Raw genomic sequence first — 15,660 nt, forward strand, 5'->3', positions numbered from 1 at the left:
TTTCTTCTGTTTAGCATTCATCTATCCTTGGCTTTCTGTTATTCAGACTTCAGTTTTTAGTCTTTATAAATGCTAGGTTACTGAACTTAATGTGAATTTTACTGTAAAAGGAGGGAAGAGGGACACGCTTTCAGTCTACCACTTAATTTTTATCAGCCAGTCATCAGTTCACAGTAACTCAACCAAGCAAATGGTTCTGTTTAACATCTTTTTTTTCTTTTGTCACCAGTTGAAGAACAGCTTTTGTTTTTCCATCTTTGAAACTGTTGAATAATGAATTCCGTAGGCAGAGCTAGGAAGAGAGATGTGTCACAGATCAAGATGAACACTGTTAATTCACCAGCATCATTAAGATTTCCTAATGTCTCCGAATAACAGCAAAGCAGCCTGTTTTAAGGGGTCTTTTGGTTCGCCCATAAATGTACTTTAAAATTGAGTAAAATAACATTTAGAACAGTTTTGCTTTTAGGATAATTAATTCCTGAAAACAGGAATTCAGAAAGGTTTGCATATTTGCCTTCTAGAAGTAATTTTAATTACTTTTTTCATACTAAGGCTGCATTGGAATTTATTTTTCAAAACAGGTTTTTATTTCCTCAGATACAAAATGGTGTGACTTCATATTTTAAAATTTTGCGTTGCAGCCTATATAAACATAATTATATTGGAATAGTTGTGCTTAGGTGCTGAACCTCTCTTACTTCCCCAACCTTTCTTTTTTTTACTGAAACAGAGATGAGGCAAATATCTGTATTCTTGCTTTCTTCTTCCAGAAGACGATGTTCATTAGATTTTTGTGATGACGACATTAAACTAAGTGCAGCTACAAAGAAAATGCACATGATCTTTAGTGAAGGTGTAGTTTTAAGTACTTTGAGTGATTTTATGAGGTTTTAATCCAAATTTACTCAAGACTCGATCCACTGCTGTCTTTTGAAGGCGGGGCAGGAGGTATACTTGCCCTAACTAACATCAGTAAGAGTACTGTGTATTTGTGACGATCACCTTAGTATCTTGGTACGGCTAGATGAATTTCTCAGTCTCACAGTCTGGAAAAATTACTAAGCAGTCTTTCTTTTAGCAGTAGCCTCTCAGTCTGTATCTACTGAACTGGAAAAGAGAAGGAAATTTGTTCTTTTATTGGTGTGAAATTTGAGTAATGGTGTTATGCTATTAGAGATGATGACTTTTTAAATTCTGAGTTGCCCTGCAAATATCAGGTTGAATGATACGCATAATGAAATGCAGTATCATATGGAAATGCTTGCTCAAGTCTGAAAACCTGTAAGCAGTATTCTCATGTGAGCACCAGCAGTCTGGCTGACTGTTAAGACCAACAGAAAGGAAAACTATTTACATGTGGTTTAGGATCAGGCAAATGTTCCTGTATCAGTGCCAAAACTTGTGAACCGTAAGTGTGACTGGCTGTAGGAATTTTGAAGGCAAGCCTTTTGGATGAACCAGTATCATTTTAGTACTGAAATAATAAATTAGTTTATGCTAATGTGTGGAATCCTTATTCTGTGTCCTCCTCCTTGATTATCTCTCCACTTTTATTTCTAGTCTGTGCTTGCTCTTGCTCACAAGGCATTTGTGAAAATTGAAAAATGATACGTTATTAGTCATCCTTCATCAGTCATACATCTTCAGTTACTTCTATTGCTATGTGGGGGGGAGCGAAAAATCTGTATGTATAAACTTAAATATTATGCTCTTCTGCAACAACTGTTTAATATTTCCTTTCCATTTCCAGTCCTACAAACACATCTTAATATTAACTCTTACACAGTTAAGTACTTTGAACAGCTGATTTCACAGGCGTTTGATTCGATTGCTGTTATTCTTGTGAATAATGCATACATCTTGGAGTGAAAGGGTAGAATGATTTCCCCCCCTCCCCTCTCTAGATGAGTGTAGTATTTATAGTGTTAGCTAATTACTTGTGCATGTTAGGATTCACAAAGGAAATTACAGTTGATTAACTTCATTTGAGTTTTGCTTCAGGAAAAACTACCAGCACCACTTATATCCCTGTGAACTGCTTAGAACGAAAATCAGTGGTAAAGGCTTGGACCTGCATGTTTACCATTAATATGATGGCTCTTTTGAAAGAGTTTTTTGGAAAGAAATTTGGAGATCAAGTAAAGTTAGTTCAGTTGTCATTTGAAATGATAAAAAGTGTCAAATTGCTAAATTATAAACATGGAGGGATGCAAGTAATTGTGCAACAGTAGTTAGGACAGAACAATAGCGAAAAGGTAGCCAATGAGGACTTCAGTTTTATCTTGGCTAGAGTGACAGTTGACCTAAATACAAACTTTCTGCATCTAATACAATGTTTAGACTTTAGTCTTTGTATAGATGTGGTTTTGAAAGCATGTTAAAGCATGTTTTATCACCACATCTGAAAGGTCTAGTGTAGACAAGCAAGGCCAAATGCACTTCTAGCACATGTTATACTGAGCAAGTAAAAGCTCTGTAATACAAAAGATGGGATTTGGGCTTGGTTATGCATGCCTAGACCAGCTTTTGGTAGTTGGGTAGGGATAACTGTGGTGCAATGTGGAATTCACTGTGTGTGAACACCTGGGTTACTTGCCTTTTGGGCCCTTCACTGAACCTCTGTTAATAGTAGTGTAGCAAGCTACATAAAACGGTCTTGCCTTGGTGCAGGTGTTAGAGGGCACCTGTACATTTAACTTAAACAATTGTATGTGCCTCTTCAGCTAGTGTGTTAGACCATTTAATGTAGTAACATCTGGTCAGATCAGCAGTTGGAGCTTTGGTTTGTTGATTGAAATTATGGCTTGCAAGCTGTTTATCCTTCATGTAGTACACTATTAGTACACTATTTACTTGTACAGATTAGTTGACTACTGGGGTATCATTCCCTGTAGTTGTAGCCTGAGGCTTTTTACAACTCCAATAACTGCTACACAGCAGTCTAGGTTGCAGAGATGTTTGCTTTTTGTGTTTGAGGACTTCTAAATGTAGTAAAGATGGTGTCTACTAACTACTAGAGCAGTTATGATTAATGTCAACAGTTGTTATTTTTTCTGTGATTAAAGTAGCTTTTGTTTTCTGGTGACTGTTCTGCAAATGGCCATCATTTGGGCAATACTTAATTTTTTTTTAAATTATGTCTTTATTTTGACAACACAATGACTTGTTAATGTTGCATTTATGATACTAATGTGGGGCACTGAATAACTGTTACTGAATAACTTGCACATTTGCTTTAAGCAATCTGCCACATTGAGTTTTGGTAGTGTTGCATACTTGGTTCACTTCATACATCATTTTGAACTTAACCTCTTTTGTTTTAATTTAGGGCTGTTAGCTTCTCCACAGTCAGCACCTGGAAATTTAGACACTGGGAAAAGTGGAGACGTTAAAGGTACTGGGACAGGAGGAAGCAGAGAAAACAGCACAGTTGATTTTAGTAAGGTAAATAACGTTAAATACCTTAATGCTTAGCACAAAATAAGTATGTAACAAAAAATGCCCTGGTTGTAACTTCCCTTTTAGTTACAACTGAGACACATACATGCACATGTGTACAAGTGTTCATAAGACATACGTACTAAGACGTAACTTGTATGTATGAGTGTCAGAATGTGGCGTAGGCTAAGTGTGTCATACATTTTGAAACTTTTCCCAGTGGGACTCAACTTTGTTTTGTTTGATAATCTTTTCAGTATTTTGGTAACTTCAAGAGTGCAGCAGCTGTACTTTCTCATGCAGAGGGAGGTATTTTCAGATCTGCTATAAAGACTCTTACGAAAGATATTTTGTAGATGGTGGTGTAACAGTTTTTCTAGGACTGACTTTTTGGGTATTTTTGTATAGAGGGCTTTTAAAGGGGATTTGTTTTATATGTTTTATGAATCTGCTGTACAAGAGTTACTGTACCTCTTAATCATTGGGAGCATGTAATACCACTTAAGGAAATCTTGTGTAATACTGTGAATCCTGTGTATTTCTTTCATAAGTTAAATTTGCTGGGCAAGTTCCATTATGGCTTTTACTATAAAACTCAGTCTGTAGTGTCATCTATACTGTGAAACACTGTAAGAAAATTCATTTGCCAAGTGAAATAATTGTGTTTAAGGAAAGCTGACTTACACTGTAGTTCTCATCTAATCATGGCAGGTGCCATATATTCCTGCTCCTCTGTCACAGTTTTTACGTTTTTGCTTGGCCTGTCCTTCTGTACACCTGCCTTGTCTCCTGTTGGGCAGGAGTCAGCCTCCTGGCACTGTAGTTGTGGCACACTTGGTGTGGGACTCAAGAGGCCATCTGTAAGTTATGTAGATAGCAATGTAACTGGTGCTTGTGTGTGTGTATATGTGAACACAGAGTTCATGTGCTGTACCATTTTCTAATGCCCTTCTGTAATTACGTACAGAAATGAATGTTAAGATTTGCAGCTATCATATTCCTTATGGAAGAAGACATAAACATACAAATTATTTTTCAAAATTATGACATACTTGAAATGTGCCACTGAAATAACTAACTGCATTCTGGAAACCATGTGTAATTACATGAACTCTCCTTAGTTAATAGTGTGTAGTTGTTGTTACGTCCTTTCACAGAATGTTTGTCATAAGTAATATTAGAAAGGTGGTTATGCAGTTTGGAGTCTTCTAGAATACAGTAGGTGGTAGTAATTCTAACTCCTAGAAAATAATTTATTATTAGTTGGCTGGCTGGCTGACATTTTCTACGTATGTTTGTCTTCTATGTACTGTGGGATATTTAATTTGCTTTTTTATTTTTCTTTGTAGCATAAATGTCTAGTAAATACTGATAAGATTGTAATTATGTTATAGAATATCTGCTAACAAATGTAAGGGAATAAACACTTGTTTCATCTTTGTATGAATAGGTTGATATGAACTTCATGAGGAAAATTCCTTCAGGAGCAGAAGCATCAAATGTGTTAGTGGGAGAAGTAGATTTTTTAGAAAGACCTATTATTGCTTTTGTGAGGCTCTCCCCTGCTGTGCTTCTCTCAGGTCTCACAGAGGTTCCGGTTCCTACACGGTAAATAAATGCCTGGAAAGTCTGGCTTTACTTATACAGTAAGATAATATTTACGATCTGAAATAGTTGTAAGTTTTTATACATACTCTATTAAGCTGAAGAAATGCAGACTTTTGTTTAACATAATGCCAGTTATTTACTGTAAAACTCAAAGGAATGAGATCAGACATAAATTCGCTGAATGCTATAAATACATGTAATGATGCTGTCTTAAACAAGCGCAGAAGTTGAAACTGATAGCTGACCTGGAGTCTTTCAAGCTTGTGTTGCCATTTTAAAGAAGGATATGAAGACTGATAACAGTTTCTTTAGGTGCAACACAAGGTGATGGTGGGGAAGAGTCCATCCACGAAGTCTGAAAGTCTGTCTATTCTGAAGCTTTGCTCTTGGTACACACAAATATTCTGTAGGTGGTGGAAAAACTTAGCTTTTCCATGCCATCCAGCCTGGTGCACCCATCCTCACCCCCACAGAATCACGGGCCTCACCAGCATACTGTGGGTATACCTACCACAGATAATCGAAATGTCAAAATGCAGGTCCCGTGATGAAGGTAGCAGGTCATTTCATCAGGCATCATGGAGGCCACTTCGTTTTCTGTGCATGTTGATGTATTGGGCTGTTCTGTGGTGTTTGACATAAATCTGTGCATTTATGTTTTTTGGTGGTTTTGGCTTTTTAGTGTTTTAAAATTACCATAGTACTTGTTTATCTTTGTAATTTTCAGTTTATACACTCTAATGAAAGGCAAAAATAATCTTGGCAGTGTTCTTATAAATGTGAGAATTTTCAGAGGGTAGTTGATATTAGTCCTCATGATGTTTCTTGGGAAATTCCAAAATTTCTGCATACAGATTATTGTGTTAATGTAGCTAAAACTATCCAGTCCTAAATTTTTCAGAATGGTGTAGAGTTGCAGATTTGGAATAGCATACTTGATTCTGAAGATGCAATCGAAGTTTCAGTTAGGGTAGTCAACTTGGAAAAATAACATTGAGCTTTCTGTACTGTGAGGTGAAAGAAACCCCATACCTTTTTCAAATGTGTTGTACTTAGGAGCTTCATTTTCATGGAGTATGGGCAGAAAGTAATGAAAAGAATTACTGAGGTTTGTATCATTTCAACTTAAGAGGTACTAGTCCTGTTTAAGTTTGGTAGTTTTTTAAAAAAAGTGTGATACCTATTTACTGTGATTGGAAATGGAGACTGTCTGTTAATGTGTGCTGTGACCCACCCCCAGATGCCCAAAATGTCACTTTTACCTTCATAGATATTCAAGCTACAGGTTCCCTTCCTTTCGAGGATATGAGTATGGCCAATAGCTCGAAGTATATCTCTGCACCCGCTGTGTGAAGTACCCAGTCACCCCTCACTGAGGGGTCTTTGCCAGAATGTCAGAAACTCATAATCTGGAGGAAATACTCATTCTGCTCTAGCCTGTGGATTTCTACTACATTTAAGGCTTTAGAAGGTTGAAACATTAGGCTTAATTAAGAAGATTTCAAAGTCATGTTGGTTCAGGATTCAAGTTCCTTCCAGTAATGACTGTGAGGCAAGTCTTTTCTTAGCCTTGCAGCAATCTTTAAGATCTGAAATGGTGAAGAGGATATTTTTACTTCACTACTAAATTTTCTTTAAACGTTAGTTTGAAAGGACCCTCTGAGTATATTGAAATGAGTCAGCTGTGTTCATCTCAGTTGCTTTTTCCACAGGTTTTTGTTTTTGTTGCTGGGACCAGCAGGAAAAGCTCCACAGTACCATGAAATTGGAAGGTCTATAGCAACACTTATGACAGATGATGTGAGTGATGTTTTTTAGTTGGTCGTCTAGAATAATGTTTTTACCGACTGTTTTCAGTAAATATATTCTGGAGTGACAAGTTAAACTAAAAAGCTCCAAACTGGTTAAATGAAGAACTGTAAACCTAATTATTTCTTGTGTTAGTGAACTAGATAATGGTAAATTACCTTTTCCCCTTGTTTTTCTTGAAGAAATCTTAAATGTATTTCTGAAAAAACACTTCAGCTTTGATGTATACATTTCATTTTTGTGTTGAATTGGGAAATAGAACTATTGAATAGAGCTGTGTCTGGTATGAATCACTGTTATGTCGAAGAGGACAAAGGAAACTGCCAGTGTTCAGGACAGAAGGTTTAAGAATGTCTGCGATTGAGTCATCAGAGATTTTTTTTTAAATCAAGGCGAGGTCAAGTCATTAAAATTAGAATTTTACTAGGCATTTGAAGTCATGTGCTTAGAGCCTGGTGGATGGTTTTAAATAGGATGTTTTATTTCTGACTTCGCATTGAGCGCCACCTGCTGAACTGCTGATAGTTATTAGGGTTATCTAACGGAAATTTTAATTTTTGTTTACTGTAGAACAATTTAAAGTTTGGAAATGTGAACCAGATGAATGGTCATTTTACAGTTGGGCAACCAGTTGGTGAATACAGTATTTGTTCAGTGTGAGAACTGAGTATTAAAAGCTTTAGTGGCAGCTTCTAATTTTTTAGGTGGGCTGATTTTTAGCAATACTGTGGATCATTGAAATAGAAAAATATAAATCAGTGGTCTAAAAAGACCTAAATAGACTTAAAAGATGTAATTGACAATTAGAAGACTTAACAGTCATGTCTTTGGAGACACAGTTCAGGCTTCAAATGTATGAAGCAGTTCAGGATAATCTTCTGCAAAGGTTTTTTTTATAGCAACGCTAGCATTTCTTTCTCTGCGTGTATAAAAAGCATTTTGGGATTCAGGAATTGTTTTGTTGTTTCCCTCAAATAGTACGAGTTTGTCAAATCAGAGTATGTGTTGTGGTAGTCTGTAAAACAGCATAGAGGTTTTTTGAGTAGTCAGAGGATTGCTTTCATGTGCTTTTTAAGAAATCTTTTAATTAAGCTTGAGGTATACAAATTCTTATAAAAACTTGTGTTTTAGTTTGGAGGCCCTTTTTTCCTGATACAGCACAGCATGGTGGCACAGTGGCTGTGGGACAGGATTACTCGGGCAGTAGTACGTGAACTTGATTTACTGACTATTGAAGATCACCTTATTAACTAAATTTAGAAATGAACTCAATATTCCTTTTGGGTTTGAAGATACAACTTCCTTATTTTATGTTCCATAGGGATGTGCATACAGATAGTTTTTAATGCAAAAGTATGCAAGTAAAGTAAAAGCCTAAATTTTGAGGACCTTTAAAAAATTTTCCATGCCTTTTTAAAAATAATGAAACTTTCCTTGTAATCAGTTCCTCTTTCAAAAAAAAAAACAAAAAAACAAAACAACAACAAAACCCCTCCCATGAATGTTGGTACTATTTTGCAGGTTTTCCATGACGTTGCCTATAAAGCAAAAGACCGAAATGATTTGTTGTCAGGAATTGATGAATTTCTAGACCAAGTGACAGTCCTGCCTCCAGGAGAATGGGATCCATCTATACGAATTGAGCCACCAAAAAGTGTTCCTTCCCAGGTAAAAGGCGAAAAAGGGGGGAAAAAAACAAAAAAAGGGGGGGGGGGGGGGGGGGGGGGAGAGAGAGAAAAAAAAGGGAGGAAAAAAAGTCCAGTAGAAAGCTGCTATGATTTTTACTTTGCAAGTGCCATTTCCCAATGCGAGTAAATTGTGCATTGTGTACTTGTGGAAAGCAGTGACATCGATTTGGAAGAAAAAGTGGATTGTCCATTTAAGTGTGAAAAGAAGTGTTAATCAAACTTCTGCAATGTTTTTAAGTGTATTTACTATTATTTCCTTTTGTAACACTGAAGTGAGTTCATGTGGGATCTAGGAGAACTGGTCTGAAATTCTACCTGAGATCATATTATAAATTTCATTTTTAATCTAACAGTGATCAGCAAGAATACTGTAATTCTTTTATGTAAAACTTCTATTTGCATACAACGTCGATTGAAATGTTTTAATGTATATTGGCTAACAGATAATGTTCACGGAATGTTTATGAAGTAGATAAAAATGGATCATATTGCTCAGTTGTGATACAAGTTTCGAATGAGAGCTGGGGAGCTGGACCTTAGAGGGACATCGATTTCTTCCCTTTCTCCTGCTTTACAGCTGAGGGGAGTTCCTGCTGCCGGGGTCGAAAGTGGGGCAGAGCCTCGGAAGGGTGACATTGGTGTTGAACCCAGCGGTGGTTTGAGGGAGCGGGAGGAGTGACAGCAGTGTGGTTTATTCATTAATGGCCGGAGACTACCACTTGTTTCCAAAATAAGCAGTGCTTCGGGGGTTTTGGGAGGCAAGCTCAGCTGAGAGATTTATAAGGAGCTGGTGAGCAGCTTGCTCAGTAGGGGAATGACTTCTCATTTATACTTCATCTAAATTCTCTGCCTGTCATAAAGCGAGGTCAGTTTCTTTTAGAAACTAGAGGCTCTTCTGCTCTGGAAATGATTGAGGAAAAAAAATCTGAAGATTTCTAGGCATCATGGTTGAGCCTCTGCTGTGTCTTGAAAAGGTAGGCTTTGCTTCCCCATGTCTCATGGACGTCTTTCTTACAGAAAGAGGGAAGATCAGTACTGTTGTGCAAGGTACTAGTAGGGTCTTTTGGGGAGTATTGTACAGTTCTCGTCATCTGTACTCGACAGATGAATATAGCAAATGGAGGACTGCTGATAAGCTGGGACAATGAAGAATGTTTGGAAGGCATGGAGTGTCTGCACGCTGTCTTTGAATTACGGGTTTTAGTGTAAATGCAGTCTTAAAGTATGGGGTTTTTTCTTCTTTTTTCTTCTTTTCCTTCCTTTCTTTAGGAGAAAAGGAAGGTACCTAAATTTCCAAATGGATCTACTCCTACAGGAGACACTCTCAAAGAAGAAGGCCATCATGCTGGACCTGAACTTGAGAGAACTGGAAGGTGTGTTCACTTCCCTAAATTCTAGCTACTGTAAAGAAATAAATGTGTTAAATCTTCACAGTTTTTAATGATGACATTTGAACATAAAATACCATGGTATAAGTGTCAGAGCGCATCCTTTTTCCTTTTCAAGTGTTGGATTCTTGCCTATAAATGCCAATCTGCTTAAAGTATTTTCGAGCCTGTGGCAATGTTTCACAACACATTTGCGAAGGATTTCATATAAGATGCTGCCTAATTTAACTAACTGACTTTTAAGAATTGGGTTTTAATTTATAATTTTCAAGAGCATGCAATTAACGTAATTATAGCAGGAGTATACAATTTTCAGTATTGGGCTAGGTACTAAAAATTTATGTTAATGCAAATCTGTTTTATTAAACATGTATGAAATGGAACAACAAGGAATATAAAGTGGCAAAAAATACTTCAGAATTGGTTAGGTTTTATTTTGGTTAGGTTTCTTTTAGATGTAAAATCAAATTGAAGGAATTTTTTTCAGTTGAGTTGCATTGTTGTTCTCTGTTAATTATGAAATACTTACCAAATAAAGACCCCAACACTGGAAATACCTGGTTAAGATTAAACCGTAATACCTCATGTGAGAGTAGAGACTAAATCAGCTGAAAGATTCTGGAAAAGATTTACAGTGTTGTTGTGCCCAAAACAATAAAGTTCCAAATGAAATGCATCTTTCTCATATCCTTGCAAGAAGGACTTTACAACATTTGTATTGATTTTTACCATTTTGGCTTTGATATGCTTACTTTTTGCCTTTTTTTCAGGCAGTATGTGGAGCAGAGAAGTTCATTTCTGCCCACAGAATTACCCCTAGATGAGACTATTGCTTTTCTTGGGAATGAATTTTTTTTTAATAACTCAACATAATTTTTTTATTTGTAGGTGCAAATTATACCTAGTATTTTGGAGTCTTGAAATTTTTGGGAAACTGGCAAAAGCCTTTTAATTTCTTCCTAATAAATTATTCAATTTAACTGACATATATGTTTGGTTTTGTACTTCCATTTGTAGAACATCTTTATACTCCAGATGAAAACAATGTTAAAAATGATAGACCTAAATTTATTTGTGGACCTAACTGTATGTATGTAGAGAATTAAAATAAAAAACCTAAACTACTTCCTGGAATAGTGATACTGATACGTATCAATGCAGCAGTTTTGGTTGAGGTTTTAGCATATTTTTCCTGTTCCTTGTTTTGAATATTGCAAGACAGATTTGACTTAAAACATAATTTAGGTGGAATTGTTTGCAAAGATATTTTTTCAGTATCTAGCCCATATACAAAAACACCTAGCCAGCTTTTAAAAATGTAGATAACCTGTTTGATTATATTTGGAATACTACTGAATTGGAATAAATAAGATTCTCATTTAGATTTTAAACTGTTATGCTTTAATCTGGATTATGAAATAGCTAATTTGTGCTGGCAATAGGCACTGGCAGTCATGTGTAGCCCATAGTTTTGAACTAGCTAGAATCCTTTAGTGTACAGTTTGACGAGTTTCATCTCACCTATTTAGGCTTTTTGGTGGTTTGATACTTGACATCAAAAGGAAAGCACCTTTTTTCTTGAGTGACTTCAAGGATGCATTAAGCCTGCAGTGCCTGGCCTCGATTCTTTTCCTATACTGTGCCTGTATGTCTCCTGTAATCACTTTTGGAGGGCTCCTGGGAGAAGCTACACAAGGCAGAATAGTGAGTACAAAGAATGGTAGTGGCCAGGCTTTTAGACCTTCAGAGGCAAGTCACTGTGTGCATTTGTCTCATTTATTTATACTTGTATTTGAAGAATTTACCCACAGCACTTGATTAGCCTGCCCCAAAGCAGATCTTCCCCAAAAGGTAATTGCTGTGGAAAATGTGGGGAACCCATGTGAACAGGAGAAGATGCACAGTGGAGGTAAAAAATGTTTATCCTGCCTTATTGGATGAATGGCTTCATGAATTGAGAAAAGGCTTGCATTACCTTCTTTTTGGCTACTTGAAAATGATGAATAGCAGTAAAGGTGCACCATCCCACTAGGCCTACTTTAGGCAAAGTCAGAGGCTCAAGGTGGATAGCCAAGAACGTGTACTGGCCTTGAGTAGTAGGCCTACAAGGATGATAATGCCTGCGGTGTATGGTAGTGGTCAGTTGCATATTGGGCCAGTAATGGATGGGATATGTATATGCTTTCACTAATGTATGTTGTTAACATTAAAACTGGTTAAGGTTTAGGAGCAGAAAATACTCTTCATTGTAAAAGACTTGAATATAAACCATATATGTACAAAATTTTGGTAGTGTTAAGTTGGACAGGAGGTAACACTAGCACCTTTCAAACCAAAACATCATTGCACTTTGGTTTTTGGAGCAAGGAAAGAATACTGTACATCAGCAATGTTAATAACTTGGTGTTTGTGTCAATTGGCTTGCAAGTAAACCAGTTTGAAGTGTATTTTCTGTTTTTAAATCTATAATGAAGAAACAAGGCTCTGTCCTGGGGGAGGGAAGGATGTATTTAGACATAGACATATCCTTTACAAATTCAAAGATTTTGGTAAAGTTTATGATGCTATAAATATCTTCTTGATACTTTGATCAAGTTTTTAAGCTTGTACTGTATTAAAATTTAGTTCACTACTTTATCTCTCAAGTAACGCTGTTGACTCAGATTTTTGTTTATTGATATAGCACTTCAAGCTGATAATTTTTTTCTGTATTTGCTGTCTTTTCTGTGTGCTGAAATGTAGGAATGGTTAGCAAAATGTTGGTATAATTTTTGAATGCACGTCATGTGTAATGAAAATATGCTCTTTTTAAAGCTTGATTCTTAAACACCTTCTTTCTTTTAGCTATCTGGAATTGTTTGCGGGTTTGTTCCTGCCTTCAGATACTTGGTGTGCATCATTGAATATAAAATTTAGTTACTGCACACACTTGTTCAAGCACAGTAGCTGACATTGTAAGGTACACAGTTTGTGTTTTGAAACCTTTCCTCACATTCCCAGAGGTCATCACCTCCGCAGTACTTCTGTCCCTGCCACCCTGATTGAGAGCCCCAAGGTTAATGCATTGACTAACCAAAAGCACTAATTCAAAGGTAATAGAACAAGGGACTGGGATTATATATATTTTTTTTTTCCTGATGTAGTGAACAAAGGACTCATGTTTTCATTTTTAATAGCCCCAGTTCAGCAAACCATTTTGTCCCATTTTAGATGCTTTCCTGAATTGGAGCTTTAAGTTTGCATAAATACTGTTTTCTTAGGCTCGCATAATTGCAAAATAACAAACACTTAAGGCTTCCTGGGGGAATTTTTTAATCTGTAATCCGTGACTTCTCATAGTTGTAAATGGGATAGTTAACTATTTTCATGTAACTTTAATATCATTTTAGTATCTAAAACGTCTTGCCCCTCTCTTCTGAGGTGCATTGCAACTTTTTTAAAGCAGAAAATATTACAGTAAAACATTTAATTCGAGAACTGGAAAAGAAATGCATTACCAGGTGGGACATTAGTTTACTGCTCATCTATTTTTGGTGTCATGTAATTTCCCCTGCACCTCCACGTGTCAGTTTTTTCTTTTGTAATACTTGGTTGACTGATGCAGGTTTGATACAGCACACCGTATCATGTTTTGGTACAGGTATGTTGCAAGATAGATATTTTTTTTTTTCTTTACAGAGACAGATAATTCTTTCTCTAAGCTACATGTTGAGTAACTTTTTTTTTTTTATTTAATTTGTAGTAATTGTTGGTATGTTTTTCCTCCATAGCTAGCAGGACTACTAACTTGTTCTCGTGGTCTTGGATGGCTTTATGTTTCTCAGGAGTGAAGTTATCAAAATTTTTTGTCCATGGTATTGTTATTGCAAAACTGTGTTAAGTTATTCTTGTTGCAAACATCTATATTAATTGCATTGTTTTTACATTGTCTTGTTTCTAAGTTAATGCATCTTAAAACTGTATTTATGTAGATGTGATGCTAAACGCTGACCTGAAAGGCAGCTTAGTTACAGCAGTTTCTTTTCCCCCAAACAGAGTGCAATAGAGTCTCTCTTTGGAGCCTCATTAACTGGGATTGCCTATTCTCTCTTTGCTGGGCAACCTCTTACTATTCTGGGGAGCACCGGACCAGTTCTAGTATTTGAAAAAATACTATTTAAATTTTGCAGGTAAGTGATGTTTGTATTAGCTTGATGCACTTTCTAACTTTCTAGCCTGTTAGAGTAGCTGTAATTGAATTGTGTGGTAAAGTGTGTGTCTATGAAGATGTAAATATAGCGGCAAGAGACTGAGAGATGGGGTGGTTTGGCAAAGCTGTGAGGCACTAGTGAGCCTTAATGAGAAAATCAGTAATAAAAAGTGACTAGGACTTAAATAAAAGTTATGTTCTGACTGAAGATGTTGGCTTTGCTTCTGCAGTGGTAAACAGGGATTGATCTGCCCTCTAAGAGAAAAGCATCTAGGTAGTTCTTGAAAGGTCATCCCTGTGATGCTTCCCAAACTAGGTAGTTACACCCTTAATCCTAGAGGCACCTTATAGTGTTGCTTTGCTTTGGTGGAAGATGAGACAGAAAAGTTTCTGCTTCCTTCAAAACTAACAATATCAAGGATGAGAGAAGTGGTGAATACCTATAGAGCTTGGCTTTGGTATCTGTTTTCAAATAGAATGTAATACAGGTGACTTTTAGCTCAGTTAATACTTCTGTTTCTTTCTTCACACAGGGATTATGGTCTTTCCTACCTCTCCCTGCGAACTAGCATTGGTCTGTGGACTGCGTTTTTATGCATAGTGCTTGTAGCCACAGATGCCAGCAGTCTTGTGTGTTACATCACTCGATTTACTGAGGAAGCTTTTGCAGCGCTTATATGCATCATATTTATTTATGAGGCATTGGAAAAGCTTTTTCATTTGGGAGAAGTTTATGCCTTCAATATGCACAATGATTTGGATAAACTGACTTTATATTCGTAAGTACCAAGTTTCTATCTGTCAGTAAAATACACAGGGGAAATATAGTATAGAGACATACAGTCTACTAAGCTGTGATGTGTGCCTGTCCTGGGGAGGGTAGCAGGAATGCTGGGGGTGGTACGGGCATGAGAAACCTCAGAAAAATTCTATTCAGGACGCTGTAGAATTGAATTTTCTGTTAGCTGTCGGTGGTTGGAAGGGATGAGGGGCTGTGACAATGCCTGCTTTAATTGGGGCTTTACTCGAGGTCAACCTGGAGATCAAAGGTCAGAACTGGAGTTCTGCCTTGCCACCTCTAGAAATCATGATAGTTTACTCCACCTGGGTGAAGATTATTTCCAGGTAGCTGAGACTTGGAGAGCTTCTGCAACTTTTACGTGCTGTGAATAGGGAGTTAACATCTTCAAACAGCGTTGCTTTCTACTGTTGTTATGGGGAATACCTGACTTCTTAAAAAAAACAAACTATTTTTGAGAGAGAAAAGTAATACAAAATACAATACAGCTATTCTGTTCATCACAGTAACTAGCAGTAAAACTGTCAGTACAAAACAGGTCTCTGCTCTGGCACCTGGGGCACCTCCTGTCCTCCTTCTGCACTGACCTGGGTGTCTGCAGAGTTGTTGCCCTCATGTATTCTCACTCCTCTCTCCTGGCTGCTGTCATGCAGTAACTTACTTCCCTTGTTAAATGTGTTATCCTAGAGGTGCTGTTGCTGATGGGCTTGGCCTTGGCCAGTGGTGGGTGCATCTTGG

At 36.9% G+C, this 15,660-nt stretch overlaps 1 protein-coding gene across 5 annotated transcripts in view; it reads left to right on the forward strand.

Moving 5' to 3' along the window:
* The window catches only part of SLC4A7 (solute carrier family 4 member 7), a 97,623-nt gene that overhangs the window by 60,824 nt on the left and 21,139 nt on the right, over positions 1-15,660 (forward strand). For 3 of the 5 annotated variants that reach the window (XM_040589426.1, XM_040589427.1, XM_040589429.1), the window contains 9 exons: positions 3,332-3,447; positions 4,242-4,301; positions 4,892-5,049; positions 6,762-6,849; positions 8,380-8,526; positions 9,816-9,919; positions 11,464-11,638; positions 13,970-14,103; positions 14,657-14,902. In XM_040589426.1, the coding sequence (XP_040445360.1) occupies positions 3,332-3,447; positions 4,242-4,301; positions 4,892-5,049; positions 6,762-6,849; positions 8,380-8,526; positions 9,816-9,919; positions 11,464-11,638; positions 13,970-14,103; positions 14,657-14,902 (1,228 nt within the window). The remainder of the gene's footprint in view (positions 1-3,331; positions 3,448-4,241; positions 4,302-4,891; positions 5,050-6,761; positions 6,850-8,379; positions 8,527-9,815; positions 9,920-11,463; positions 11,639-13,969; positions 14,104-14,656; positions 14,903-15,660) is intronic. The other 2 variants (XM_040589428.1, XM_040589430.1) reach the window with 1 other exon arrangement.

Source organism: Falco naumanni, chromosome 4 (genome assembly GCF_017639655.2).
Source record: "Falco naumanni isolate bFalNau1 chromosome 4, bFalNau1.pat, whole genome shotgun sequence".
In the NCBI taxonomy this organism is placed as follows: Eukaryota; Metazoa; Chordata; class Aves; order Falconiformes; family Falconidae; genus Falco; species Falco naumanni.